A 22942-nucleotide genomic window follows, 5' to 3' on the forward strand; every position below is an offset into this window, starting at 1 on the left:
CCCCCAGCTGTGAATAATTCCTCATTCTTGAAGAATTTAACGGAAGAAGAAAAACCCTGCATTTCCAGTAGAAAGGCCCACTAAAAGAGGTGTGCAGCTTCTGGTAGTGGTTTTGTCCCCAGGGGTAGGATCAGACATGACCAATGCCGGGTTGGAGAGCTGCAACCAGAAAAGCAGCGTGCTGTCTCAGACCTGGCAACGGGCTCAAATACCTGAAAAGCTTGTGTCCCCACCCACAACTGAGCTCAGTTTGTCGAATTAAAGATATTAGGTTTCTCCATGCCCCTTGGCTTACTGGGTTTACTAACGCTCCTCCTACGAGTGGGACTTTTCCCTCCGAGCACGACGGTCCATGTAAGCACAATTATCCACAAGCGGGGCTGCAAGCCGTTGAAAGCAATAGCCATTTTAATTCCCACCGGCCGTTTGAAGTTTTGCAGGGGAGTTCTTTGAGGGTGGCCCATAGCTTCTTTTGATTTTAGCAATGCTTAAAATCCTCCTTGTATTCCTCAAGAGGTGTGCCTGTTTCCCTAGCTGCTGCTTCGCGGTCGTTGTTGAGCTCTGAAGCAAAGAAAACCGGACAAAAGTAAGGGATGAAAACAAGATGTTTTCCACGGTACTCACCTGCAGAATTAAAACGGCTCCAGCCAAAGCCAGGTCCATTTGCTTCCGAGGCAGAAGCTGTTCGGTGTTGCGCTCCCGTGCATCACGTGGCAGAGCTGCAAGGTGGGACCAAACCCCAGTGGAGTCCTGGCTTAATCTGAAGATTGAACCTGGGAGAAAAAAAAAAAGCCCTGGCAAAGAGGCTGTATAAACAGAATCACAGAATCATAGAATTGCTGAGGTTGGAAGGGACCTTTAAGATCATCGAGTCCAACCTTTAACCTACCCTGACAAAAGCCACTTCTAAACCATGTCCCTAAGTGCCCCATCTACCCTTTTCTTAAACGCCTCCAGGGATGGTGAATCCACCACCTCCCTGGGAAGCCAGGGAGGTGTTATGCCGAAAAGAAAAAGTTGCTTGGAATGACCGGCTATCTGTATTTGGGGGGCATTTTTGCTTTTGTTAAGTGCTTATTAATTGTTGTGACTTTGCTGAAGAAAGGTAGACCTTTCCCTAAAGGCAAGGACAAAAGCTGGTTTCAAATAAGCCGTGGAACATTTCAAGCTGAAGGGAGCTGTGGATGCACATCCAAAAAGTCTGCAAAGGTTCTTGAGAAGATCGAGCCCGTTCTCACAGGCTCACCTTTATAGAGGAATCCTCCTCTCCACTGGTAACATTTTATGGGTCCACAAGTTGAAAAAAGATCAGCAATCTGCTCAAAAGGAGAGTATAATGGTTACAGCACTGGGCTGACTGTCAGGAGGCCACAACTCCATCCCTAGCCAGGTTACAGCTCCGCCGCGTGACCACGGATAAGTCGGTCAGACCTGGCCCAGGAGGAGTTAACCCTGCTACGTACCCAGCTCCTCAGGCAGATAGTGCAGCCTGCACCGAGCTCCCGCAGCAGAAGTGTAAAATAGCGATTTGATGCTTTCAGGTAAGGCTGAAATTCAGATGAGAGCTGGTGTCCTCCGTTTATCAAATTTGCACCTGAGTTGACACAATTTTGCAGACACAAATCAGAGCGCAACTCTTAAATTTTTAAATGCGGCGGATTAAATTTCAGACCTAAACCTGGTCAATCACACCTTGTAAACGCTGCAATTTAAGCAACACATGTGAGCAGAACTGGCAGGTACACAGGGGACGGGAAAGGCATTAGCAAATCATTTCAGAAAAAGGAAAGGTACAAACCTTTCAGAGTAGAAAGGAGAGCTGCTCGAGAGAGCTCAGTGGCCCAGAGTGGTCTTCGTGCTCCAAAATACCTCTCCTTCCATAAGGTTTTGAAGGACATTTCTGACTTTGAAACTTTCCTCATTTATTTACTTATTACATTTTTGTCCAGGAAGGTCTGTTGAGAGGATGCATTTGCTCCAGAGGGGTATGGAAAGGAAAGAACAGACCAGGAGAAGGGAATGGAAGGAGCGCTGGAAATGCACAGACACACTATTGAAACTCTGACCTTTCTGACAGCTCCTGGCTTCCCGTCGGCGTTGTGTCAGGGCCACGGCTATCGCGTTTCAGCCTGTGCATTGCCTGCAGCAGAGTGTGAACATTTCTTTACAATCAGGGGATATTTTTTTCTCATTGCATCACGATGGCACTTGAGCAGAGATTTTCGGGGGGGTGCGAGCAGAGGGTGAGAACCTCCACTGAGGTGAACTGGGAGCTGCCCAATTCAGGTTAGAAGGAGCTGGGCTTATTTATAACAACTACATTTCAGCCCAAGATCCACTAACAGCTGAACTACTCCTCTCTGCTAATGCAAAAATTAAGGGGTTAAACGTTGCTTCTCTTCGAGTCAATGATAAAACTCCCTTTGGCAATAGTGGGAGTAAAATGCCATTAAAAATTTCTAATGCTGCTTCTAAGAAAAGGTTTGGGTGGGAAGGATAATTGTTGAGAATTTTTTTTTTTTTTCCCCTATGATACCTTAGGTTGACTTATTATAAGAACTATTGCGCTCTTACAAAATATTTTCCGAAGTCTCGTAATGAAACATAGCTGGAGATTTAAATAAAACATATGAAATGTGATTAGAAGTTTTACCTGACAGTTCGCCACTTTCCATTTGGGAAATGGCAAAAAAAAAGACCTTGGAATTTCAGAGCAACGCGTAAAGCTGTATTTGTATCACAGTACTTACTATCAGGTTACGAACCGATTTGCTCTTCATACATAACTGCCTGGACACCTGCAAATTTAGGAGTAAAAGAGAAAAAAACTGGAAGCGTTACTGATAAAACTATGTGATATAAAGTCAAGACCTGTAACTATAAAGACACAGAGGTAACTTCTAGCAGCACGTGCCTGTATGTCACTGCTGCATTACCAGGAGCTCCTTAAGAGAAACAACTTACTGAGTAGCAAGAGATGAGATTTCTTGATAATGCTTGTTCTCCAATAAATTTCACAAAGTATTAGACCTAGGTAATGGTTTTAAACAATGTTTTCCAGATATTCGAATTAAGCTGAATTGCTTCAGTGGTGCTGATGCTTCGGTGTTTTGTATGGCCAGTGTAACAGGGAAAGAATTTGATGTGTAGTAAGAAAATTCAAGATACTTGGAAAATATGAGCAACCATAAGTGAACATCTGTATCAGAAACACGACTTCAAAAATACGCTCAAGAAGCCAAAAAGCTCCACAGGTAAGAACGCACTGGAAATGATGTGAAATACAAGCGGAACTGGTTATGAACTTCTCAAGAACTTCATTACCTCAGAGTCCAGGACCACGACCATCTTGCAGGCTGCTAGGGACGAGCCACTGGGACAAGGTCTCCATGCGACATCATTCAGCATTTTCAACTGTTCATTTGAAAAAGTTCAGAACAATATTTTCCAAGCTTTATGAACAGAAAATGTAGAAGAAAAAAAATAAATCTAAACTATACTCTAAGTATTCATTTTTGTGGACCATGCCAGCAAAACTTCATCATCCTCTCTCTAGACACCACCTCTGCCCTGGCTGATGTCAGTAATTCTCTCGTCCTTCCATCTGTGAGCATCCAGACCCGTTTCTTTTCAAGGAGGTGTTCAGGTCTCTGAAGTCTATCTCTGCCACCATCCTCTGCTCCCAGTGTGACCTTGCAGACGAGCCCCAGCAAGTACTCAAGTGTACACAACTAAGGAAACACAGAAACTCTAATCCCACTGGATTTCTAGAGCAAGAGACACAAAACTCTTCCATCTCCCACCTACGAGAAACATTAATTCTCTTGCACTATAAAATCACCCATTAGCTTCTATAACTAAGAATTAGCCAGCACCAAACAATCCAATCCCTGTGTATTAACTGGTTTCTTAAAAGTCACATTATTTCGTACATCTTCCTGTCTCTAACCTTTCATTTTCTTCTATTCTGTGATTTCAGTGTTTTAATATTTCAGGAGGAAACTCACAGTAAATATGAGGTTTTAAGCAAGTTGTGTTATTGCATTAATGACCTCAGTAATTTTTATTTTTTTTTTAAAGGAGGACCAAAAGCAAACAAGCATTTTTCCCCAGGTCTCCTCTGTAAATCAGGAAAGTGAGTTTATAATAATGAAACATTCCATTTTGGTGGTCCTTTTGGCACTTTTCCAAAACTCCAATGCCTAATATAAGGCACACGGCCACGGATTGCCAAAAGCACTAAAGTTTCACTCCTAAAAGCTGGCATTAAACTTGATCGGGCAGCTATCTCCAATCTTCAGTTTAATCTATAACTCTAGGATTAAGGAGGCAAACTTGCATAAATTTGGTCCCCAAATGTTAGGACCATAACAAGTATCCAGTTCCGCTTGCAGAAAGGTGGCCTCACTTGGGCGGGTGCTCATCAACACGTACGTCCAAGCTTGGAATTCAAATATTCATGGGCTTGCTCTACTGGTTGAAGTAGGAGAAATAGCCCCGAAAATGTAAAGGCAAGTGAATCTCCCCCGCAACAAAACAAAAAATGAAAACCAAAGACAAGATTCAACCTCCAGGCTCTATTAAGGAGCAGAAAAAATCTTTTTCTTACCATTTCGCACAAGGCCAGATGTGAATGTGCTACAGATTTTGCGCAAGGGGTATTGGGTGACAACCTTCATTGACTATCTTGGACTTGCAAAACTGGGGCAGAAAAAAGGCCTGAATCTGTTTTGGCAGCTCCTTGGGACTCCAGGTCCCTGAAGTTTTTCTGTCCCCAGCTCTGACCTTGTCAGCGTTTTCCTTCTATTTGGAAAGGACAGTTAAAACAAGTGCTGCAATGTTGCAGTCTGCAGTCCGGAACGTTGGGATATTTTAATGCAACAGGCTGCACTTCGGTGGCAGCGGTGGTTGGGGAGGGAATCGTCACATCCCTCCGAAGGTACGTCACCCCCACTCACGGGTCCAAACCCTTCGATCCACCAGCTCCAAAGGATGCAAATTCATTTCTCAGCGGTATTGCTTGAGACGAAGTTTTGCCCCGTGACGTCAGTCATTGGATTTCCAGACGATAGACTCCCACCAGGGGTCAGCTGCTCTCAGTGCTGGTATTTTACCTCGCGGAGGATGGAAAACACACTAGCAGAGGGTTTGTTTTGGCCCCACAAGACAGGGCCGGTCGCGTTCTGCATCCAGCAGAAGATTGTTGTTCCAACAATGGAAAACGGAAGGGGGGGAAGAGATGAACTCGGAGCACGCAGCGCACCGAAGCCAAAACACGCATTGCAGACGTTTCTGCTACAGTGGGATACGCAGGTTAAGCCAAGTCAACGCTCTGCAAGTCTAAAAACTCACAGCCCAGCAAGCACCAGCCCTCGGCGGATCCTGACAGAGCAAAGGCACGTTACTCTGGCAAAGCAACCAGTAGAGGGGAAGCTTGAGGTTTTTTAATAAGTTGCTCGAAAGACTTAATATTATATCTCCTTCCCTGATGCATTCCCGTCCTACAGCCAAGCCCTCCCAGAGTTAAGTCATTTGGCTGCGAGACGAAGTAAGAGGAGGGTAAAGAGCAACCGAGGGAGCGAAAGACGGGAGAGGTGGGAAGGCAAGGCACGGCAAAGGAGAGCGCTCTGCCGGCTGCGCGAGGGAGCTGCTGAGGGCAAAGACGGGAGGGAGCGGGATCACGCAAGAGAAGCCACTGGCACAGGCAGGTTTGTCCTCCCCTGACTCTGCACATCAGTTACAACCCAAGGATGTCTGGAGCGAGTCCCTCCGGATTCCAAAGGCGCTCAGATTCGCTCGTGGCGAAACCAGAGGAGCTACACTCGGCTGCGGTTTACCCAGCCTTGTCAGCGGGAGAAAATATAGCCGTGCGTAGCCCCAGCTCGTTGCAGGGAGGTGCGAACGGCCGGAGGCTGCGTCCCGGTGCTGGCTCAGCCGCAGGCAGCGGGAGGTTTGCCAAAGCATCCTCACCGAGCGGGTCAGCACACCAACACCACCCCGCCGCATCTGCACACCCCGTTACGCATCTGAAGGCCCGAACCAGCAGTACCCTTTGACTAGGACGTCTCAGCCCCTCCCTTACCTAGCTGAAGCTCCAGAGAGATAATTAAAGCAGAACAGTTTTGGGGTTTTTTTTCTATCTCTGACTTCTAGGCAAAGGGTGGGAGCTGGACCGTGGAGATATAAACTGCTCCATCCCAAACACTGCGGACAGGCCCGTATGTCTGCTTTAGCACTGCACATACCCTGGATTTTATACTACACCTCTTTCTTTGCTTTTTTTCCCTCCCTACCTCACTCCCCTTTCATCCTTTCCACCGGCACAGGCTGAAATCAGCCCCCCTTCTACCCCACACTCCCTCAGCGTCCTTTCTTTGCGCTGTGATCACTCCTCTTTGTCCGCTGGCTTTGTCCTCCATGCTCTCCCCAAGCCCAGTGCAACATCCCAGCGTCAGCTGAGTTCAATCTAAAGCGCTCAAATATACCATCTTGGACTGGATGCAAACTCAAGCTTGGGAATTCTGCATATCCTCCACGTACTCAGCTTGTACAAACAGCAGTGGATATTTCTGTCCCTTCCACACAGGCACACGCTCGCTCCTGCGGCTCCCGTCCCTACGGGCGTTCCCCAAAAGCCATCTGAAAATTATTGTAAATGCAACACCACATTATGTCTTCTAAAAAATAAAATAAAATAAAATAAAAGAGTCAACCCCTGGCGTATCTCCAGAGAGGAAAGCGTCAGATCTCAGCTGGTAAATAAGATGTTACTCCGAAGCTTGTAAAGCCAACGTTATTTCTCCTTTGTAAAGGCTCTACCTGCATAACATGAAGGGGGCTCAGTGACAGACACATTAAAACACCATTAAACTGTGAAATAGAACACAGTGTGAAAATAGATTTAACCTTCACAGCATATTGATCTCTACCCCGCGCCGTGCCTAAGTTCTTGGACAACTGTTTTATAATAGGTTTTACTTATTTTCCTGTTGCTATTCTGACTTCCTCAGAGGAGGGTGTTATTTCTAAAAGCTCCTGACAGCTAAGGGAAAAGTGGGCTTGTTTCTTAGTCATCGCTCAGCGCTCGAGCGTCGCTGCTGCCAGCTGCTCCATAAACAGAAATCAGTTTTGTGCGAGTGAAGGATGGGTCTGGGCAGCAGTGATTGCGGTGGGATGGGAGGAGGAGGAAGGGGAAGCGGAAAGGGAAGAGGAGATGGGCTGTTTGCAAGGACTCTGCTGAACAAAACCCTGCAGGATGCAGGCCACCAGGCTGAACCCGAAATGCCTTCTGAGAGGGACAGCGCCAAGATTTATTTAAGCGTGCAGGGACGTGGGTTGTGTTTGTGAAGATAGGTAAAATAATTGTGCACACATCTGCATATTCGGACGGGAAATCCTTCTGATGAATTGACTGCTAGGGGTCACGCTGCTGCCGGCCAGTCCTCGTACTTTCACTGTGAGACAGGGACTTCTCGCGGCCATGAGTTATGCTGTAGGACCTTTGACCCCCTCTCCCCGTCACCTCCCCTCCGACCATCCATCCATCTCCCAGAGCCTTATGCTAAGAGTTCAAAGCCTTCCAAACGGCCAGGTATTTTTCACATCAGTTCAACAAAAACGTTCCACCCGCCTCTACACCGGGATTTCCTTTCTGACCACCCCAAAATAAACCCAGCCGGAACACGGGACAGATAGTGTCCAGCCACGTCCCGTAGCCATGAATGAGGGTTTTGTAACACCCGTGCCCAAACTAGATAAATTTTTAGGGGTGGGGAGGGGTTATATTTACGGAAATATTTCTGATGCCTTCCCCACCGTGGTCATCTGGCAAATCCTGGCCTGGCTGGAGATCTCTAAACACATGCGAAGGGGAGGCCGAGCCCATCCGTCAGCCGTCCCTGACACGCCGCAGAGAAATCAAATCTCTAAACCGGCTGCCGGGCACGGCTGAAGCTCTCCCCGAGCAGCGTGTTGGATCTGCGCACCCAGACCTTGCCAGTAAATTAGCACCATACCAGACACGTTTGTACACAAGGTTCACGGACAATTTGCAAATTATCTACGCGGCAACCACGCAAGCGCCACAGAGCTGACCACCCAGCAACGCTGTCACGGGCTAATTTCAGAGCAACGGGCGAGTCGCGTCGACTTCGGCAGGAGTGGGATGGTGCCTCATGAATTTAAGGCGACTGCCCACTGAATATCTCCATATACGTCCCCTTTGGTTAGGTATTCCAGTTTTCCATAACATTGCACATTTTGACATAGCATGGATGCCAACCGCCGCCCCCCCCCGCCCCAAACCTGCAGTCAATGAAAATGTACAGCAAGGTTAAATTTATCCCATAGACACTTGAACTATAACGATAATAATAATGAAAGTAACAACAATCCAAAAAATGGGAAGGCTGATGGGAAGCAAACTGACCTTAAGAGCTGGCAGGGGAAGAATTATTTCTGGCAAAAAATTCTGGGGCAAGCATATATTTTATAGAAGGAGTCTCCTGTTCTGAATTACCTTAATCCAAGTCAAGCGGTGAGGATGGAAAAGACTGAGCACAGGGGAAAACGGAAAATAACGATTTGGAAAGGAACTCCCTGTAAAAAAAAAAAAGCCTAATGCTATGTATGCGGAATGGAAAAGTTGCAGAAAGCCCACTCGCGTCCCCAGGCTCCTCGCTTTCTGAGCACGTCTGTGCGCTGCCTCTGGCGAGCAGCAGCTCTGCAGAGCTTCAGGGGACAACCAAAACCCCTCAGCGCCCTTTCCCAGGAAGGAGGGAGGTGACAACCTGAAAAGCAGCAAGCTTGAATTGTGTGTGGCGCAGAGGTAAGGCCAGGACCGAGGGCTGAAATCGCCAGGGCCCTGCGGGCACAGGCAGGAGAGATGCAGTCCCTTCTGGCAGCGCACAGCGCCGCGGTGGGGGAGAAAACGGGCCACACCTGCACAATTTGAGCTGTGCGACAGCTCTCTCCCGGCTGACCCCGCGCGAAGAGGCTCGTTCAGAGGGTTCAGAGCAAGGGGCTTTAAGCCAGGGGTGTTTTCGGGGGCTGCCAGCTCTTCTCCTGCGCTGCCACCTGCAAATCCGGGGCAGATCGGTTTGGTCTGGCTGACACGATCCTGCATCGCGTCACGTTCTGGGCACGGTCAACTTCTCTGGGTGGGCACGGTGGCAGGCACCTGCCATGCAAAGCTTGTTTTCACAGCCCCGGCCTATCGGGGGTGGCAGGGGGATTTGCGGAGTTTTGTGCTCCCCAAAACCCCGTCGCCTACGGAGAGGTTCTGCTCTGCTGGTTTGCGATGCGAGCGGAAGGCAGGCAATAGGCTCACGGGGCCTTGGATCCCGATGGGTCCAAATTAAATATTTAACCTCTTGGCTGCAGCAGGTCCTACCCCTGCCTTTGGGTGAAGCTCCACCCAAATGAGCATCCATCTTAAGCTTGGAGCTCTTGAGGATGCCTGCGCCCTTTGAAGCACAGCTGCTGCCCAATTCTTCGCCACTGGATCGAGGCAAAGTTTTTCCGCTCTTCAGAAAACAGGGATGCCCTGGCACAGTGACAGCAGGCCTGGCCACTAACTGAGACCCAATTAGCCTTCACCCCCTTGAAGCATAAGGTGGACAGAAGGACTGAGAGCAGAGCACAAGCTCCAGCCCTCTCCTCCATGCTGGCAGGAACACAGGGGAGAGCTCCTTACAGCAACGTCTGCTCCTCCTCCCTCATTCGGCAGCCGGCACCGCCCAATTAGAAGAATCATTTCCAAGGAGCACCACCTTGCATTCAGGAAAGCTCTTCCAGGGCATCACCATCCTCTCCGCATTAGGTGCACCTAATTTATCAGCAGCAAATTTGGCCACCATTTATCCCTTTCATAGAAGCAGCCAGACCGATCCAAAGCCTTTGAGCTCAGCAGGCGTTTGACTCCAGCGCACTTCAGGTGCAGCTCATAAAGAACGACATTTCAGTGCAGCAAAGCAATTGCAAAACACTCAACTCTTAATTTCTTTTTCATGTAGAGAGGTGGCTGTATTTCCCTACAGGAATCCTGACGCTGCTTCTGTTCCCTAAAAGGAATTTACCCCCGAGTCTTTGAGAGAGCAAACGCTCCTCCCCAGCACAGCTGAAGGAGCCATTTCCATTTTTGATGATGCTGGATGAGAAGGACATGGCCCTCAGCCATTTGACTGAAGGGCAGTGAAAATGAAGACCTTCACCTTTTCCCTGTGCTTCATCCATTTGCGGACACCACCATTCCATTTTCAGAAACGCCCCAGAAACTTCTGTCTCACTGTGGTGTCCTTCACAGATGGTCCACAGCCTCTATCCGTGTACCCAGTCAATACGATATAATTCCAACGCTGTTTCTAGCTTACCCCGTTCCCAAACAGACACCCCAATTGACTTTTTTTGGGTTACCCGCTTTTTAAAGAGCTCTCTCAAATAATCCTATCCTTCTTTATCTGTTGCAACTTTTACCTGCTCTTACCTCTACAGCCAGTGGGGCTGGAGGGCCTTTCCCGGGGTCTGCACCCACTTGTCCCAGCAGGACTCGGGCGCGAGGCTGTTGCTAACCCCGGACTTCCCCGTGGGTAGCACAGGCCAGCAGACAGCGAGGGGCAGCAGATCCTGATGTTGGATCAACGCCCCATGGAGGACGATAAAACCGGTTTGGCACATAAGTAGGAGAAAATGTAAGAAGAAGACAAAGGAAAGTAGACAGCTTGGAACAGGAAAGCATAACCCACAATAACCCAGGGTGTTAGTTCTTTTTTTGCCAGACTTGCTCTGCCACCTCGGGGCAAACGCTTCCTCGGTAAATGGCTCAAGTTTCTCCACTTGCCCTCTGGTCTTCTGAGCGAAATGCCACAATCTTCAGGGTAGCACCTGAAGGTTACTCATTGTATTTGGATCTCCGAGCTCAACCACTTAATGAACCCATTTAACCGTAATCTCAAGTGCAAAGCCCAAGACGCAAATATCTCATTCAGAAACATATTTTGAAGCAATGGTCGCACATGACTATGGGAAGAGGACGATAATAGTGGCTGCTTACAGCAAATGGCATTGCTCAAATTGATATCATATCATACTCAAAAGGTCTGAACAGAAGCATCTGGGCCATCATGGTAGAGTTAAAAACAAGCCCATCGAAAATGGATAAACAATTAAAAATGTATTGAAAGAAGAAAGAAAAAGAGAAATCATTCCTAATTAATTCTAGTGCCCTGTACAACCCCAGACTATTTGTAATCCTACAGGGAACATCTTTATTGATCTGGGGGACGCTGCAGCAGACTTCTGATGCTTATCTCAGCATAAAAATAGGCTCTTGTGATGAGCAGTGATTTAATTACATGACAATCACTGCTAACAATGCATGGCGAATACCAAAAATATGCAGAGCAAGAGTGGCATTGATAAATGCAAGGGAATGGCATTGACTTTCAGTAAAGTCGTCTATTGCCGGAGATGGAGGGAGACTTCCCCCCCTCCCTGCCCCTTCTCCTAAGGTTGTAGCTGCTGTGCTGCTCCAGATACTCCCTCTGTGGAGTGAGCCAACCACAGGCAGACAGAAGGTGGAGGGAGAAATCAGACAGCCATGATCAAAGCAAAATTTAGCACACAAGTCAATGAAGCTAAGTCGTCTTTTTTTTTTTTTTAATGTCTGTAGGAACATATGCTCTTTCCGCTGTGCATCTCCACTTGGAAATGAAGGCAAGGTTTGTACTCTGCTTTGGGAGGTGGCGGTACTGAGCAAGTGAATAAAACATGGGGTTGCTATGCACAGACTTAGAACCTTAGAAGCAGTCAAATCCCATCTTCCACATACAGTAACTAGAAGTAGAAGCAAGTATTTGCTAAAGACATAAAAATAAAAAAAACACTTTTTTTTTTTTTCTGCTTCTTTTCAGTTGATCTCCTTCAAAAAATACCCACAGTAGGAATAAAGAGTAGTGTCATTAAGAAAAAAAACCCTTTTATTCACTTACCTCTATTGAGGATGCAACTGAAGTGTTTGCTAGCGTCTTTGAAACCACTGTAACACTACTGCTGAGCAGACTTCACGCTTCTCTGAAGAAGTTTGGTTCCAGCACCATTTTATCCCCACATGCCTTTGGGACTGAAGGAGAATCCAGGCCGACCACGCATTTGGACGTGTAAGTCCCAAGTCTTTAGGTTTTGTCATCTCCAGTTGGTAGACAATAGTTAAACATTTAATATTCTTCCCAGTTACAAAAGTAACTTACCAAAAATGCAGAGATCAAGAGCAGAAACATTATTCGTTCCTCTGCTAGAAATTTGATCGCAACAAATCAGGTGTCGAGGAGAAATCCCTGCTAAGCAGTCCCAGCGCCCTGGGGAAGCACTCCTTAGCACAGGCTCCCTACTCATACCCATCCATCTACCCCACACATCATTGAAGCCCAGCGACTTACCCTTCCATCGTGGGCTGAAGGCCGCTCTTTAAATGCGCTAGCTGGGAGCACGTGGCTTCACGGAGCCATTCTAGCAGCCAATGAGCACTAGTACAAGGCACAATCTGTTGACCATCTAAATCTGACCACGGTTGGCCCTGGAAGACCCAGAACCAGATTTACGTGCCCAGTCTATGAGCCTGTCCTACCTTCCTTCTGCAGGAAGTCCTCAAGAGGTTAGAAGGCTGATTGCACTAGGACATCAGCTCAAATGAAGTTTACATCAGCATGTCTTCCAGTTCTTACTTTCTTTCCCTGCAAGAGGTGTATCATCTTGTTCAGCCAAGAGGGAAATCGCAGGTGTTCAATCCAACATGCAGGAACCGATTGGCAACATTCCTTCACGTAAAATTTAACAAGAATCACCAGCCCTCAGGTTAAAGCCACACTGAGAACTTGAACTCATGCCCGCCCAGGTGCTGCTGCTGTTGCGAACACCGAGACCTGAATGCCACCTCCTGCTTCCCCAAGCTCAGTTTCATGATTCATGTCAGAAGAGCATGTCTTTTATTCAAAACAAAATGACCTTCTAAATTCTCTTGAAATACTGCACTGTTTTAAGTCAAAGCATCCCAGAGAAAAGTAGATTAAAAATGGTATAATCTCAAGAGGCTTTTTTTCTTTTTACTCTGTTATTTCTAAATGCTTGCGAATATTTACATTAATCATAAACATATCTTTTGCTCACATATTCCCTGAACTATATAATTACGGTTGCCGCTAAGAGTCTTCCCCACTGATAAACTGTCAGGCAGATATTTTGTCCCAAAATTGTGGAATTTCATCTGGCTTCATTTACCCCAACTTGAGAATGATTAAAACACTCCATCTGCGATACAGCAGATTAACAATCACTTGTAGTATCTCAGCTTCCTTCCGAGCTGCTAACTTTTACGGACGCCGAAGAGCAGATATTCTTATCATGTCCCCGTGCGATTTGAAGGGGTAGATGCACCAGGGCCCTGACACACGTAGCTTTACAGATAAAACACACACACACACAATATTAAGCCAGAACAGGATTCACTTCTAACACACGCCATAGTCTCTAAAGTCAAAGCTAACATTTCCCAAACAGTCTATCAGCTTAGTTTAAAGGACGGAGAATCTAAAGGTTAAGGTTTGATTAGAATGTATTTTGCCGATTTTTTTTCTTAACACATCAGAGCCGCCAAATTCCTTCCTGGTCGGAACCTACCGGTCTGATAGGAAAACAACTCCAGTTCCACTTGTGGCAATGCCTGCAGGATCAGGCCCTCCAAATTAAAAAAAAAACACAAAAAAACCCCATAGCCCCATGTAGAGTACAGGAAATTAAATGGCAAGTCTCTGTTTTCTAGGGGGACAGGCCAGTTCAGGGAGTTGTTAGTACTCTTACCCCAGGCAGGGAATTAGCAGCAGCCAGTCGGATTTCCAGGGGAGAAGCGCTTTCCCACGCAATCAGGGGCAGGGCGGCTGGTCTTGGTGGGAGCCCCCGGTCGGCGGGGCAGAGCCTGGGCTCTCCACCGCTTTGTGGGTGGCTGGGGAGAGGACTGAGGGGGAAGCAGAGGGAGGAAGGGCTACAGCTGAAGGTTAAAATCTTTGCAAGCAGAAAGAAAAAAAAAAAAAAAAGGTACATGACATTTCCACCGACTTTGCTTTATTCAGCTGTTTGCTTGCTTTCCACAAGGTGCGTTTCAGTGACTGAGTTTTACTGACGGTGATCCATAGGGGAGCTGCGTCCTCAGCCCCGTTCATGAGTATTCAAGAAACCAACCTTCAGCAGCGGCTTATGTTTGGGCAAGCATGAGTACGTATTGCATTTGCATGTATATGTCAAATCCAGTTATTTACACACTGTACAAGTAGTGGACATGTTCGGCCATATTCTGGTATCTCCATCGTATCATCCACGTATCATCCACAGTCATCCAAAAGACCCATAGTTAGACTTAAATTTCCGACTGCCTCCTGGTCTTACAGACTTCAGAATACAAACGTATAGATTGTTGCACTGAAATGACTACCTTAAACTGCAAATGTAAGTTTATCATTTCCATGCTCTCCACTGAATTGATTAACAACGTAAAAACCAATCATTTGCATGGGCAAATGGACACACGGAGATATATATCAATGTTCTCGCTTTAAGAATCAAATGAAAAATCTGAATAAAGAGTTTGATTACTGGAGCGTGCAGTAAATGCACAGAACCCTCCTTTCCTTTAGGTAGGGCCTAGGAAATCCCACTAAATAGGCGTAAGCAGGCGGGGTAAGACTTTACATCTCCTGCTGCAGCACCGTCTCCATTTCAAGTAACCTCCAGCATTAGTTATTTCACTGCACTGTAAAGAAATGTATTTGCCTACCTAGTCAGATATTAAATATTATAGCACAGTAAGCATTTTGCAAAAAAAAAAAAAAAAAAAAAAAGGGAAACATATCTCGTAATCCAGATAAATTAAAAGTATCCGCTTAACCTGAAATGTTTATTGCATTTCAAAGAGCATTTATCAAAACAAAGAGCTCATTACAACCTATATAGGTACTGGACCACCCAAACCCCTTCATTTGGTACGTCTCCAGCATAACAATCTAATACAAATTATTGTGAAACACAACCTATCTACGCTGAAAAAAGAAATAATAAAAAAAGAAGACATCACCCTGTCTCCTGAACAGAAATCAGTTCCACGTGGAAAAATCTATAGGAAAAAAAATTAAAGTATCAGTCCCAACTTCTGAATAAATAAACAATTTTTCCTGCAGTTGAATGTCTTCACTCAAATCAACAATCAGATCTCACATGCCTGCTTAAATATGTCTGACTTTGGTCCTTACGAAATGACGAGACTACAGTATGATAAACCAGATGATAGTTTAAAGCGAGACAATGAGGCATTGTTTACACAGAAGATTGAGAAACTGGTTTAACAAAAGGAGTCCGTGGACATCTATTGTATGTACAAGGAGGAGATTTACTGGAGATTTTATAATTTCTACAAGGCTCTTTCCAACCAGCTTCATTAACTTGAAGTAAATCAAATCATGCAGAGATCTGGCTCAGCCAGAGAGACATGCCGGGAAAGATACAAAATGAAGAAGAACAGACGCAAGATGATAAGCTTTAGAATCTTTGGCATTTTTCATAAACATTTTCAAGGTTTTTAAATCTGTATATTCACCCATTTTCCCACACACGCTCGCCTATAAATACATTATACATGTACTCTTCTTTATACACAACTCTGTATATGCATGGGCACACAAGCACACGTGCACACAAAGAGGCATTTTTGTGGCTTTTTAAACCAGGATAATCTTTTTTCTGTCTTTCCATTGCAGCTACGCACAGCTTTGCAGGAGCAAAATACATTTTTTATCCAATCAAGTGTATGAAAATGTGCCTCTCCTTATTCAAAGGCACAGTGGGGCTTGTTACTTTGAAAAATAAACTTCTTGAAAAATCTCTGAATCTGGCTAATAATCCAGCAGAAGATACTCTGGTGTTAGTTTTCCTTCTGCAAAATTCATGCAGCAGGCCCACAAGATTGCATTACTGAACCGCGCAGCGTGGCTCTGTTTGGATAGTCGACCCCTCAGCAAGGTTTTATGTGTTTTACCTTCAATTAGATGACTTCCAAAGTCTTTTGTTAAAAAGAATCCTGTCTCTCCGAATTCTCTATTTCTTTGTACTGCGAACTACCCGGGGGACGCAGGTGGTAACCCCTGGCTTGGCAATCACAAGAAGCAACTCCAGCTCTCGTGCTACCAATGATTTCTTGTGGTGGCAAGTCGCTCCCCCAATCTTCTACAGCACCTAAAGGACCGAGGGCCACACTCTCACCAAAATTAAGCAGGTTTGCACAAGACTCTGTGTTTGTTTCCCCAGTCAAACAAGAGTAAAGCTAGTTATCTGAATTACATAAAGCAAAAGCACAACAGCTAAAAGACTGGTAAGCAAGCAAGGAATCACATTCTCCTCAGAACAGAAAACAAGGTCCTTTCTTCTGTCTCTTCATTGCTCAGTTTCCATATGACTCCACTTTCCAATCCTCTCCTTGTGAACCACCAGGAAAGACTCCAAGAAGACATCAGTGGTGGACCAAAGCCTGCACACTATTGCACGACCACGTCTTTTGGCACGGTGCTCTCTATCTGCACAAGCACTTATTTCTTTAAGGCTATAAAGTGTTTTTTTTCTCTTGGATCTGTAGTGTTGATCCCTCTGGATTTAGACCGGAAAACAACAGCTATGCTGAAAATATCTGATAAGATGGAATTATAAAAGGCAAGTCAACGGAGTCTTTTCAGGTCAGTGAGTTAGGCTTTTCTACAGTCTCTTAATCCTTTCATGGCAGAGGGTTCTCATGCATCCATTGCCAGCAATGGATCTCCGATGATTCCAGCATCCAAAGAGTTAACCACAGGGTGGGCTTTAAAAAAAAAGAAGAAAAAAAGAAGAAAAAGGAAAAAGAAAAACCCACAAGTGCTGGATGAAATATTGAGATACTGTTGGAGCTCCTAGCTCTTTCTGCTAATTATGATAAAAAACTTTTTAAAATGTACACTGCTTGAACAGAAGATGGGTATCAAAGGCTCGTTAATTCAGAGCTTAAACCTTTCTAGGCACAGTGATTTAACTCAGAAAAGAATAGCTTTCATATCTTAATGTAAATCTGTTGGATATGTTAAAAACTGGTTCAGAGCATCTCCTCACATCAGCTCAGCTGATCTGCTACACTAAGCGGAATTATCTCTTCCTGCATAAAACCCGGAGTGCTGCCACATCCAGCCTTGCCTCTGCAATCGGGGGGAAAAATAAGAAAAGAAAAAAGAAAAAGGTGCAGTCGCACCATCCTCACCCGCTCTCCTCCCCACCCCACAAACTAGTTCATACATTCCACCTTGCTCTTTTTTGGGCTACGACTCCATGCCCAAAAGAGAACCCAAGATAGGTGTTTATCAGAAACCATGTCTTCCAGGAAAAAAAAAAAAAAAAGTCTGTGGCAGTGATTATAGTGTTGTTCTGAACCAAGAAGAAGGGGAGGGGAGCAGCGCGTGTGCACGCACGGGGGGTACGGAGGGAGATGCTGCATTCCAAAATCACGCTGCATCCTATAGCGCACTCCGCTTCCTCCTAATGGGACTGGAGCTGCTGTATGGTTTCAATTCAGCACGCTGCACCTGTAAAAACAAATAGACATGACGTTTGCAGTTAGGTAACTCTAGCTCACTACAGTGTGTGTTAATGGCTCCCCGAGGACAAACCAAGGGAAACTAGGAAGGTTCAAAAGTAATGAATCATTTTCTAAACACAGGAACATGGGGGATTAATTGCAGGAAGGATTTGAGAAGTCATGCATCATTTCTTGAAACGAAAATATTAAAAGCAGATTTTTCTAATGAGATACATGGGGTTCTACCTGATTTCAGCAACATAGGATAGACCCTTTAGGTTTGTTTTGGTTTGGGAGTTGTTTTTCTTCTTCTTCTGGCATTAACCTAGAAGTTTAATAAACTTCTCTCAGGAGTTTCAATTCAAGAAGATCCCAATACATGGTAAGATGACAGTCGTCAAAACCACACACGGATCTTGGGATGCTGACATATTTAATCATTTCCAAAAAAGGAAAATATTTTCCCAAATAGAACCTGGACAAAGCTGCCTCCACCTTTAAAAAAAATTCCATATACAATATAATGGTTAAAACACGTGTGATAAACTGACTAGGACGGTGTAATCTCCAAAATGTCTGTTGTGCTACAGAAAAGTACTCCCGTCGAAATCACGGGTAAACTTTTGCTGAACATGCCATCTTTTTCACTCCTCCTCTGCCTTTTGTCCAACACATGTGGATTGCAAATGGCTAACGTATAGACAGAGGTAATTTCTAACTCATTGCAGTGCCCCAGCGAAAGGATGATGCATTGATAGCACGTAAAATGAAGCAGACAGAGGGGCAGACAGAGCCGCCGTGGACGACTTCTCACTAGAGTGCGTGGCTGACACAGGATCACTATTTTTAGCACTGGTGGAAAAGTCTGAGGTTTGTCCCATCCTAGGAACTTTTACCACTCCTCCCTCATAGAAAATGGTTATCATTTTCCTCAGAGAGCTCAAAAATGATAGAAACCACTCAAGGAAATGTTATAAATGTACACGTTAAGTAAAGCATAAATAGAAAAGCAGCTTATCTTTAAACATAAACACTAAGAGGGCATATGCAAACCATCACTGCAAATCCAGCGCGCTCTACCAGAGCAATGACAAAAAATAAAAATACAGTGAAGCTTAATGTCTCTATGATCATTTCTGCTTAGCTTTTTTTTCCTCCCACCAGTCTATGGCAAGATTTCTCTCAAGTTATTAGTCCTGCCACCAACCAATCTGGAGGCCTCTTGAGATAAATGTCACCAGAAGCTTTTTCCAACCTTGTTTCTACCAGATGCCTCGACACTGCATGTGGGCAATTATTTTTCTGTCTCCAACAGAGTAAAAACACTACAGGCAAGATTGTGATCCCCTTATTCACAGTGCGCAGCACCTCACTGTGAGAGTACCACGATTCACACAGGAAGGTACAATGTCAGTGGGATCCGGGGCATCGGGATCAGGGCCCGAGGACACAGATTCCAGTTGATTAAAACAAAAGAAAGAATCCTTTATATCATGTGGCTTCGTTACCCAGCAAGACTATTTTCCTTCCTCCAAGAGAAATAAACAGATCTTGACATTCTAAAGGACTTATTGTTCAAATAATTTCCAGGAAGATAGGCGAGATTACTGAAGACAGTGTTGTTGTTTAAAAGAAACATGAGAAGAGACGAGACTTGACTGAAATTGAGGGAGGACAGATTCTGGTTAGATTAAAAGTTATAATTCCATAATGGCAGAAGATTGATCTGATCGACCACAGAGTATTTTATACACATCTCAAGGCTTTCTCTGAAGAAAAAGACGAGCGGAGCATTGTCCAAGAGAGGACTGCAGCTCAAAGTGGGTGAGGAGGAAGAATTTTGAAGGACAGCTGATGTGAAAAAAAATACAGCAAGCACAAAGTCAAGGAAATAATGCCCACTCCTCCATCTTGAGAAAAGTGAGAATTCAGCAAATCCCTTTGGATGGTTATCTCTATCAAAGAGACTACTTTTCTCTCCCCTCCGCACAAATACCGGAGCAGAAAGGTGACAGAAACCATAGTTCAGTAACCACGCTGGGTGATTTTCCAGATCATTTTTAAGTAGGTCTTTTCAGGATAATTTTTCTGCAATCATTTTATCCTTCTGACAAAGGATTTTGGCTCCTCTCTCCTCTAACACCCTCCCCCTCCTCCCTGTGTGGGTTCTTCCCAGTTCCTTATCCGCGTTATTCAAACATGCGCTGGCATCGTATCCCCACGCAGAGCACCCAGCCGCTCTCCGTGCCGCTTGTTGCCTCTGTTGGCGGTGGCCATTCATTACCTACCTTTTGAACATCAGATGGTACCCTGGAGAGGAAATCTAGTAGCTCATTATTGTCGATGGCATAGGGATTTCTAAGCTTCTTAGTAAATTTATTTATGCCTAGGAAATAAAAAAAGCAAACAAAATAATACAACCCCTTTCTATTCCCTCTCTCCTAAATTGTTCAGGTAAGGTGAAAAAGGGAAGAGGAATTCACAAGTGAAAATTAGTGTGAAAACAGTGCCTTGGACCTAAAGCCATGCACACGTTCCCTGTCATGGGGAACCATTCACAAGTGCCTGCTGAAGGAAGTAGAGGGCATTATTTCTAATGGTATTTCTCTACTTTGGGGATCATCTGTTGTCAACAACATGGCAAAAAAAGATTGCAGCTTGCATTCATTCTGGAGGATACTGCGGGGAGAATATACAAATTTGCAGCCGAGACTACTGTTAAATCTGCTATTCTATGTGACCAAAGATATTCCCTCTCCTCTCGCCCAGGGAACTGCAGGGCTCTGAAAATAATTGGGCAGGATAAAGGCTTTTTTTATTTCCATTTCTTCTCAAAATGAAAGCCTCCCTTCCCCATCATGTCTTATAGCTTGTCCTCTCTTTGCAGAACCAGATTTGACAAGCTGGTCATACTACGATGCTGTGGGAAACTAAAAACTTATCGTAAGGTTTATTTTATTTTGATCTCAGGGCAAATAATTTGGCTTATTAACTGCAGCGACAGTGCTACCAGTGTTCTCCATGGACTTAGTTATGCTTCAGCTGTCAGAGGTGATCCCTGGTGGGAGAAGATCCATAGGACTGTATTGTTTACAGTACTGTGGGGATCGTGAGCCCTTGTCTTCTCCTACCCTTGAGAAAAGGGAGTGATGAGTAGCCCTCAGCCAGTGCCATCTCTATGGACCGGGACGAGAAAGCGAGCGACCTGAGCACCCTTCCCAGCTCTCCCCTTGTGCCAGTGCAGCCACTTGACACCCTGCTGCCACCACTTCCCCACTGAGAAATAGCAACTAGGCATTGAGATGTAAAGGTGTGGTAGAAGAGCAAAGGATCATTAGGCGAAGAAAATCAGCGAACCCATTTTAAAGAACAGCAAAAATTCCAATGTTGGTTGCCTCCGAGGATCATAATACAACATTCAATTCCATCATGCCCCTGTCCAAAATCTCATAGTAGTCTCCCTGAAAGTGATTTCAAATGCGATGGCTGCTCCAGCCTTCTCCTCTCTCTGAAATGTACCTGCTTCACATCTGAGATTCAGCTTTTAAGCCATACACTTGTAGCAAAATGCCAACACAATTTTCTGTGTACTTGATTTTTAAAAAACAGAAAATACCATAAGGTCTTTCAAGGCCTTGCCACAGGGTAGTTGTTTAACATGTATCATATTTGAAGGCCCTGTCAGTCTAGATGATGTTGAACGGATGTATAGTTCTCATGTACTCACCGTGTCTTCCATGCAAGAACAGCAATATTTTGTTACTGAACTTTTTACTCCTAGCAATTTCTCTCCTTCCTTTTTGCCCTTTCTTTCGTTTGATTTAATCCTTTATTTCATTTATTTTTTGCCCAACAGTGGCTTTTTGTACTGCCACCTTCTCATTCCCTCCCTTTTCTGCATCCAGGAGAGCCAAGGCGGCAGCAGCAGCAGATGGCTCAGCCCTGGAAGGGTGACGGGGGGTCCCTACAGCCCAGATCCACACTGGGGCTGAGCTTCAGTGCTTCGGTGAGGATTACTTGCACTATGTTCTCAGGCATTGTACCTCCAGGCCGAGATAAAAACTATCCCCCTAAATGAGACAGAAGACCATTTTGAGATGAAGAAAGTCTTCAGCAGGTGGAATGCCATTTCCTTGTGTGAAAGACATCATTATGTCATCTTACTCTTCTTCGAAACACAACCAGGAAGGTTTTCATTTTCAAAAGCTCCTCTTTTACTTCATGATGCACCTCATACAAATACTTTGCAACCCACGACACAAAGAGATGCTCAGCGCCTCCAGCTGGACCATGGGGTCCTGGGCACATTGCTCCTCCTGATTGCAGGGGAGTTAAGACCCAAAAGGCTCCTGGGGTCCAGGCCTCCGTGGTCCAGCTCTTCAAACACACCTTGTCCACTCCCTACCATTTCCCAACTGGAGGGCTTCAGAATGAGGAAGCTAATTACTCTCCTGCAGAATAATAATATTGAAAGTAGCTTATCTAGACTAATACTCTTCTTGCGGTGCTCTTGGAAACTTATAAAGAACCCTAAGAAAAGCAGATCATTGTATCACCCGGGGGGAAAAAATTGGTAACTTTAAGAAGTTCACAGCATATTTATTTACCTCTGAGCAACAGCACTTGATTGTCTGTGTAACAGGTCTTTTAAAAGCTTGTTTGATTTCATTCTGCAGATATATATTGTATTGATTGCATGCAAATGAGACACCATGGAGTACTTACCCCAGATTAAAACAATGTACCTCAGTGGTATAAAATACAAAACGACTGTTGCAGCTGCCAGGACCAAGCAGGCCAGGACAGAGAGGAAAGGCACCGTCCAGTTGAACGTGCTGTAAAGAAAAGCAATAATCCTTCTTAACATTTCTGCTCTTGGACGCTGCTTGTACTCTGCTACCCAATAATAATTTAATGACTTTGCAGTGCTCGGCTCTTTAAAACGCACTGTAAATTGCAGGCCCTTTGGAAGGTGGATAAGCAGATTCCCGCATCTGGATGCTATAATGGATTAAGGGAGATATCCGAGAGGCAGATATCATGATAAGGAGAGAGAAGATAGTCTCTGGGGAGCTCAGTGAAGTTGTTAGGCATGTAGCGAGTTGTTTTTGTTTCTTCTTATATGTGTCACACTTGTTACACATCTCTGCTCACCAGTCAGCTCTCCATTATTCATGGGCAGATTATCTGATCAGGAGACAAGGCCATGCCGCAGGTGCAAGCCACCGGAGCTGGCTCCACCGCGGAGATGACATGGCATGTGTGTCCATGCACGACCCAAATGTGGCAGGTAGCCCAGATTCAACCCCG

General features: G+C 45.2%; 1 protein-coding gene and 1 long non-coding RNA gene across 3 annotated transcripts in view; both read right to left on the minus strand.

Annotated features, from left to right (window-relative positions):
• Window positions 1-712: 712 nt before the first annotated feature.
• Window positions 713-1526, minus strand: LOC141748974 (uncharacterized). The gene is made up of 3 exons (XR_012589180.1): window positions 1464-1526; window positions 1247-1316; window positions 713-773 (listed from the first exon to the last, which is right to left on the minus strand). It is a non-coding gene; the product is annotated as an uncharacterized LOC141748974 (long non-coding RNA).
• Window positions 1527-14929: 13403 nt separating this feature from the next.
• The window catches only part of MCTP2 (multiple C2 and transmembrane domain containing 2), a 125337-nt gene continuing 117324 nt past the window's right edge, over window positions 14930-22942 (minus strand). For both annotated transcript variants that reach the window (XM_074600265.1, XM_074600266.1), the window contains 3 exons: window positions 22358-22467; window positions 19921-20018; window positions 14930-17639 (listed from right to left, as the gene is read on the minus strand). In XM_074600265.1, coding sequence (XP_074456366.1) covers window positions 17571-17639; window positions 19921-20018; window positions 22358-22467 — 277 coding nt within the window. In that variant the 3' untranslated portion in view covers window positions 14930-17570. The remainder of the gene's footprint in view (window positions 17640-19920; window positions 20019-22357; window positions 22468-22942) is intronic.

Source organism: Larus michahellis, chromosome 9, assembly GCF_964199755.1.
Source record: "Larus michahellis chromosome 9, bLarMic1.1, whole genome shotgun sequence".
In the NCBI taxonomy this organism is placed as follows: Eukaryota; Metazoa; Chordata; class Aves; order Charadriiformes; family Laridae; genus Larus; species Larus michahellis.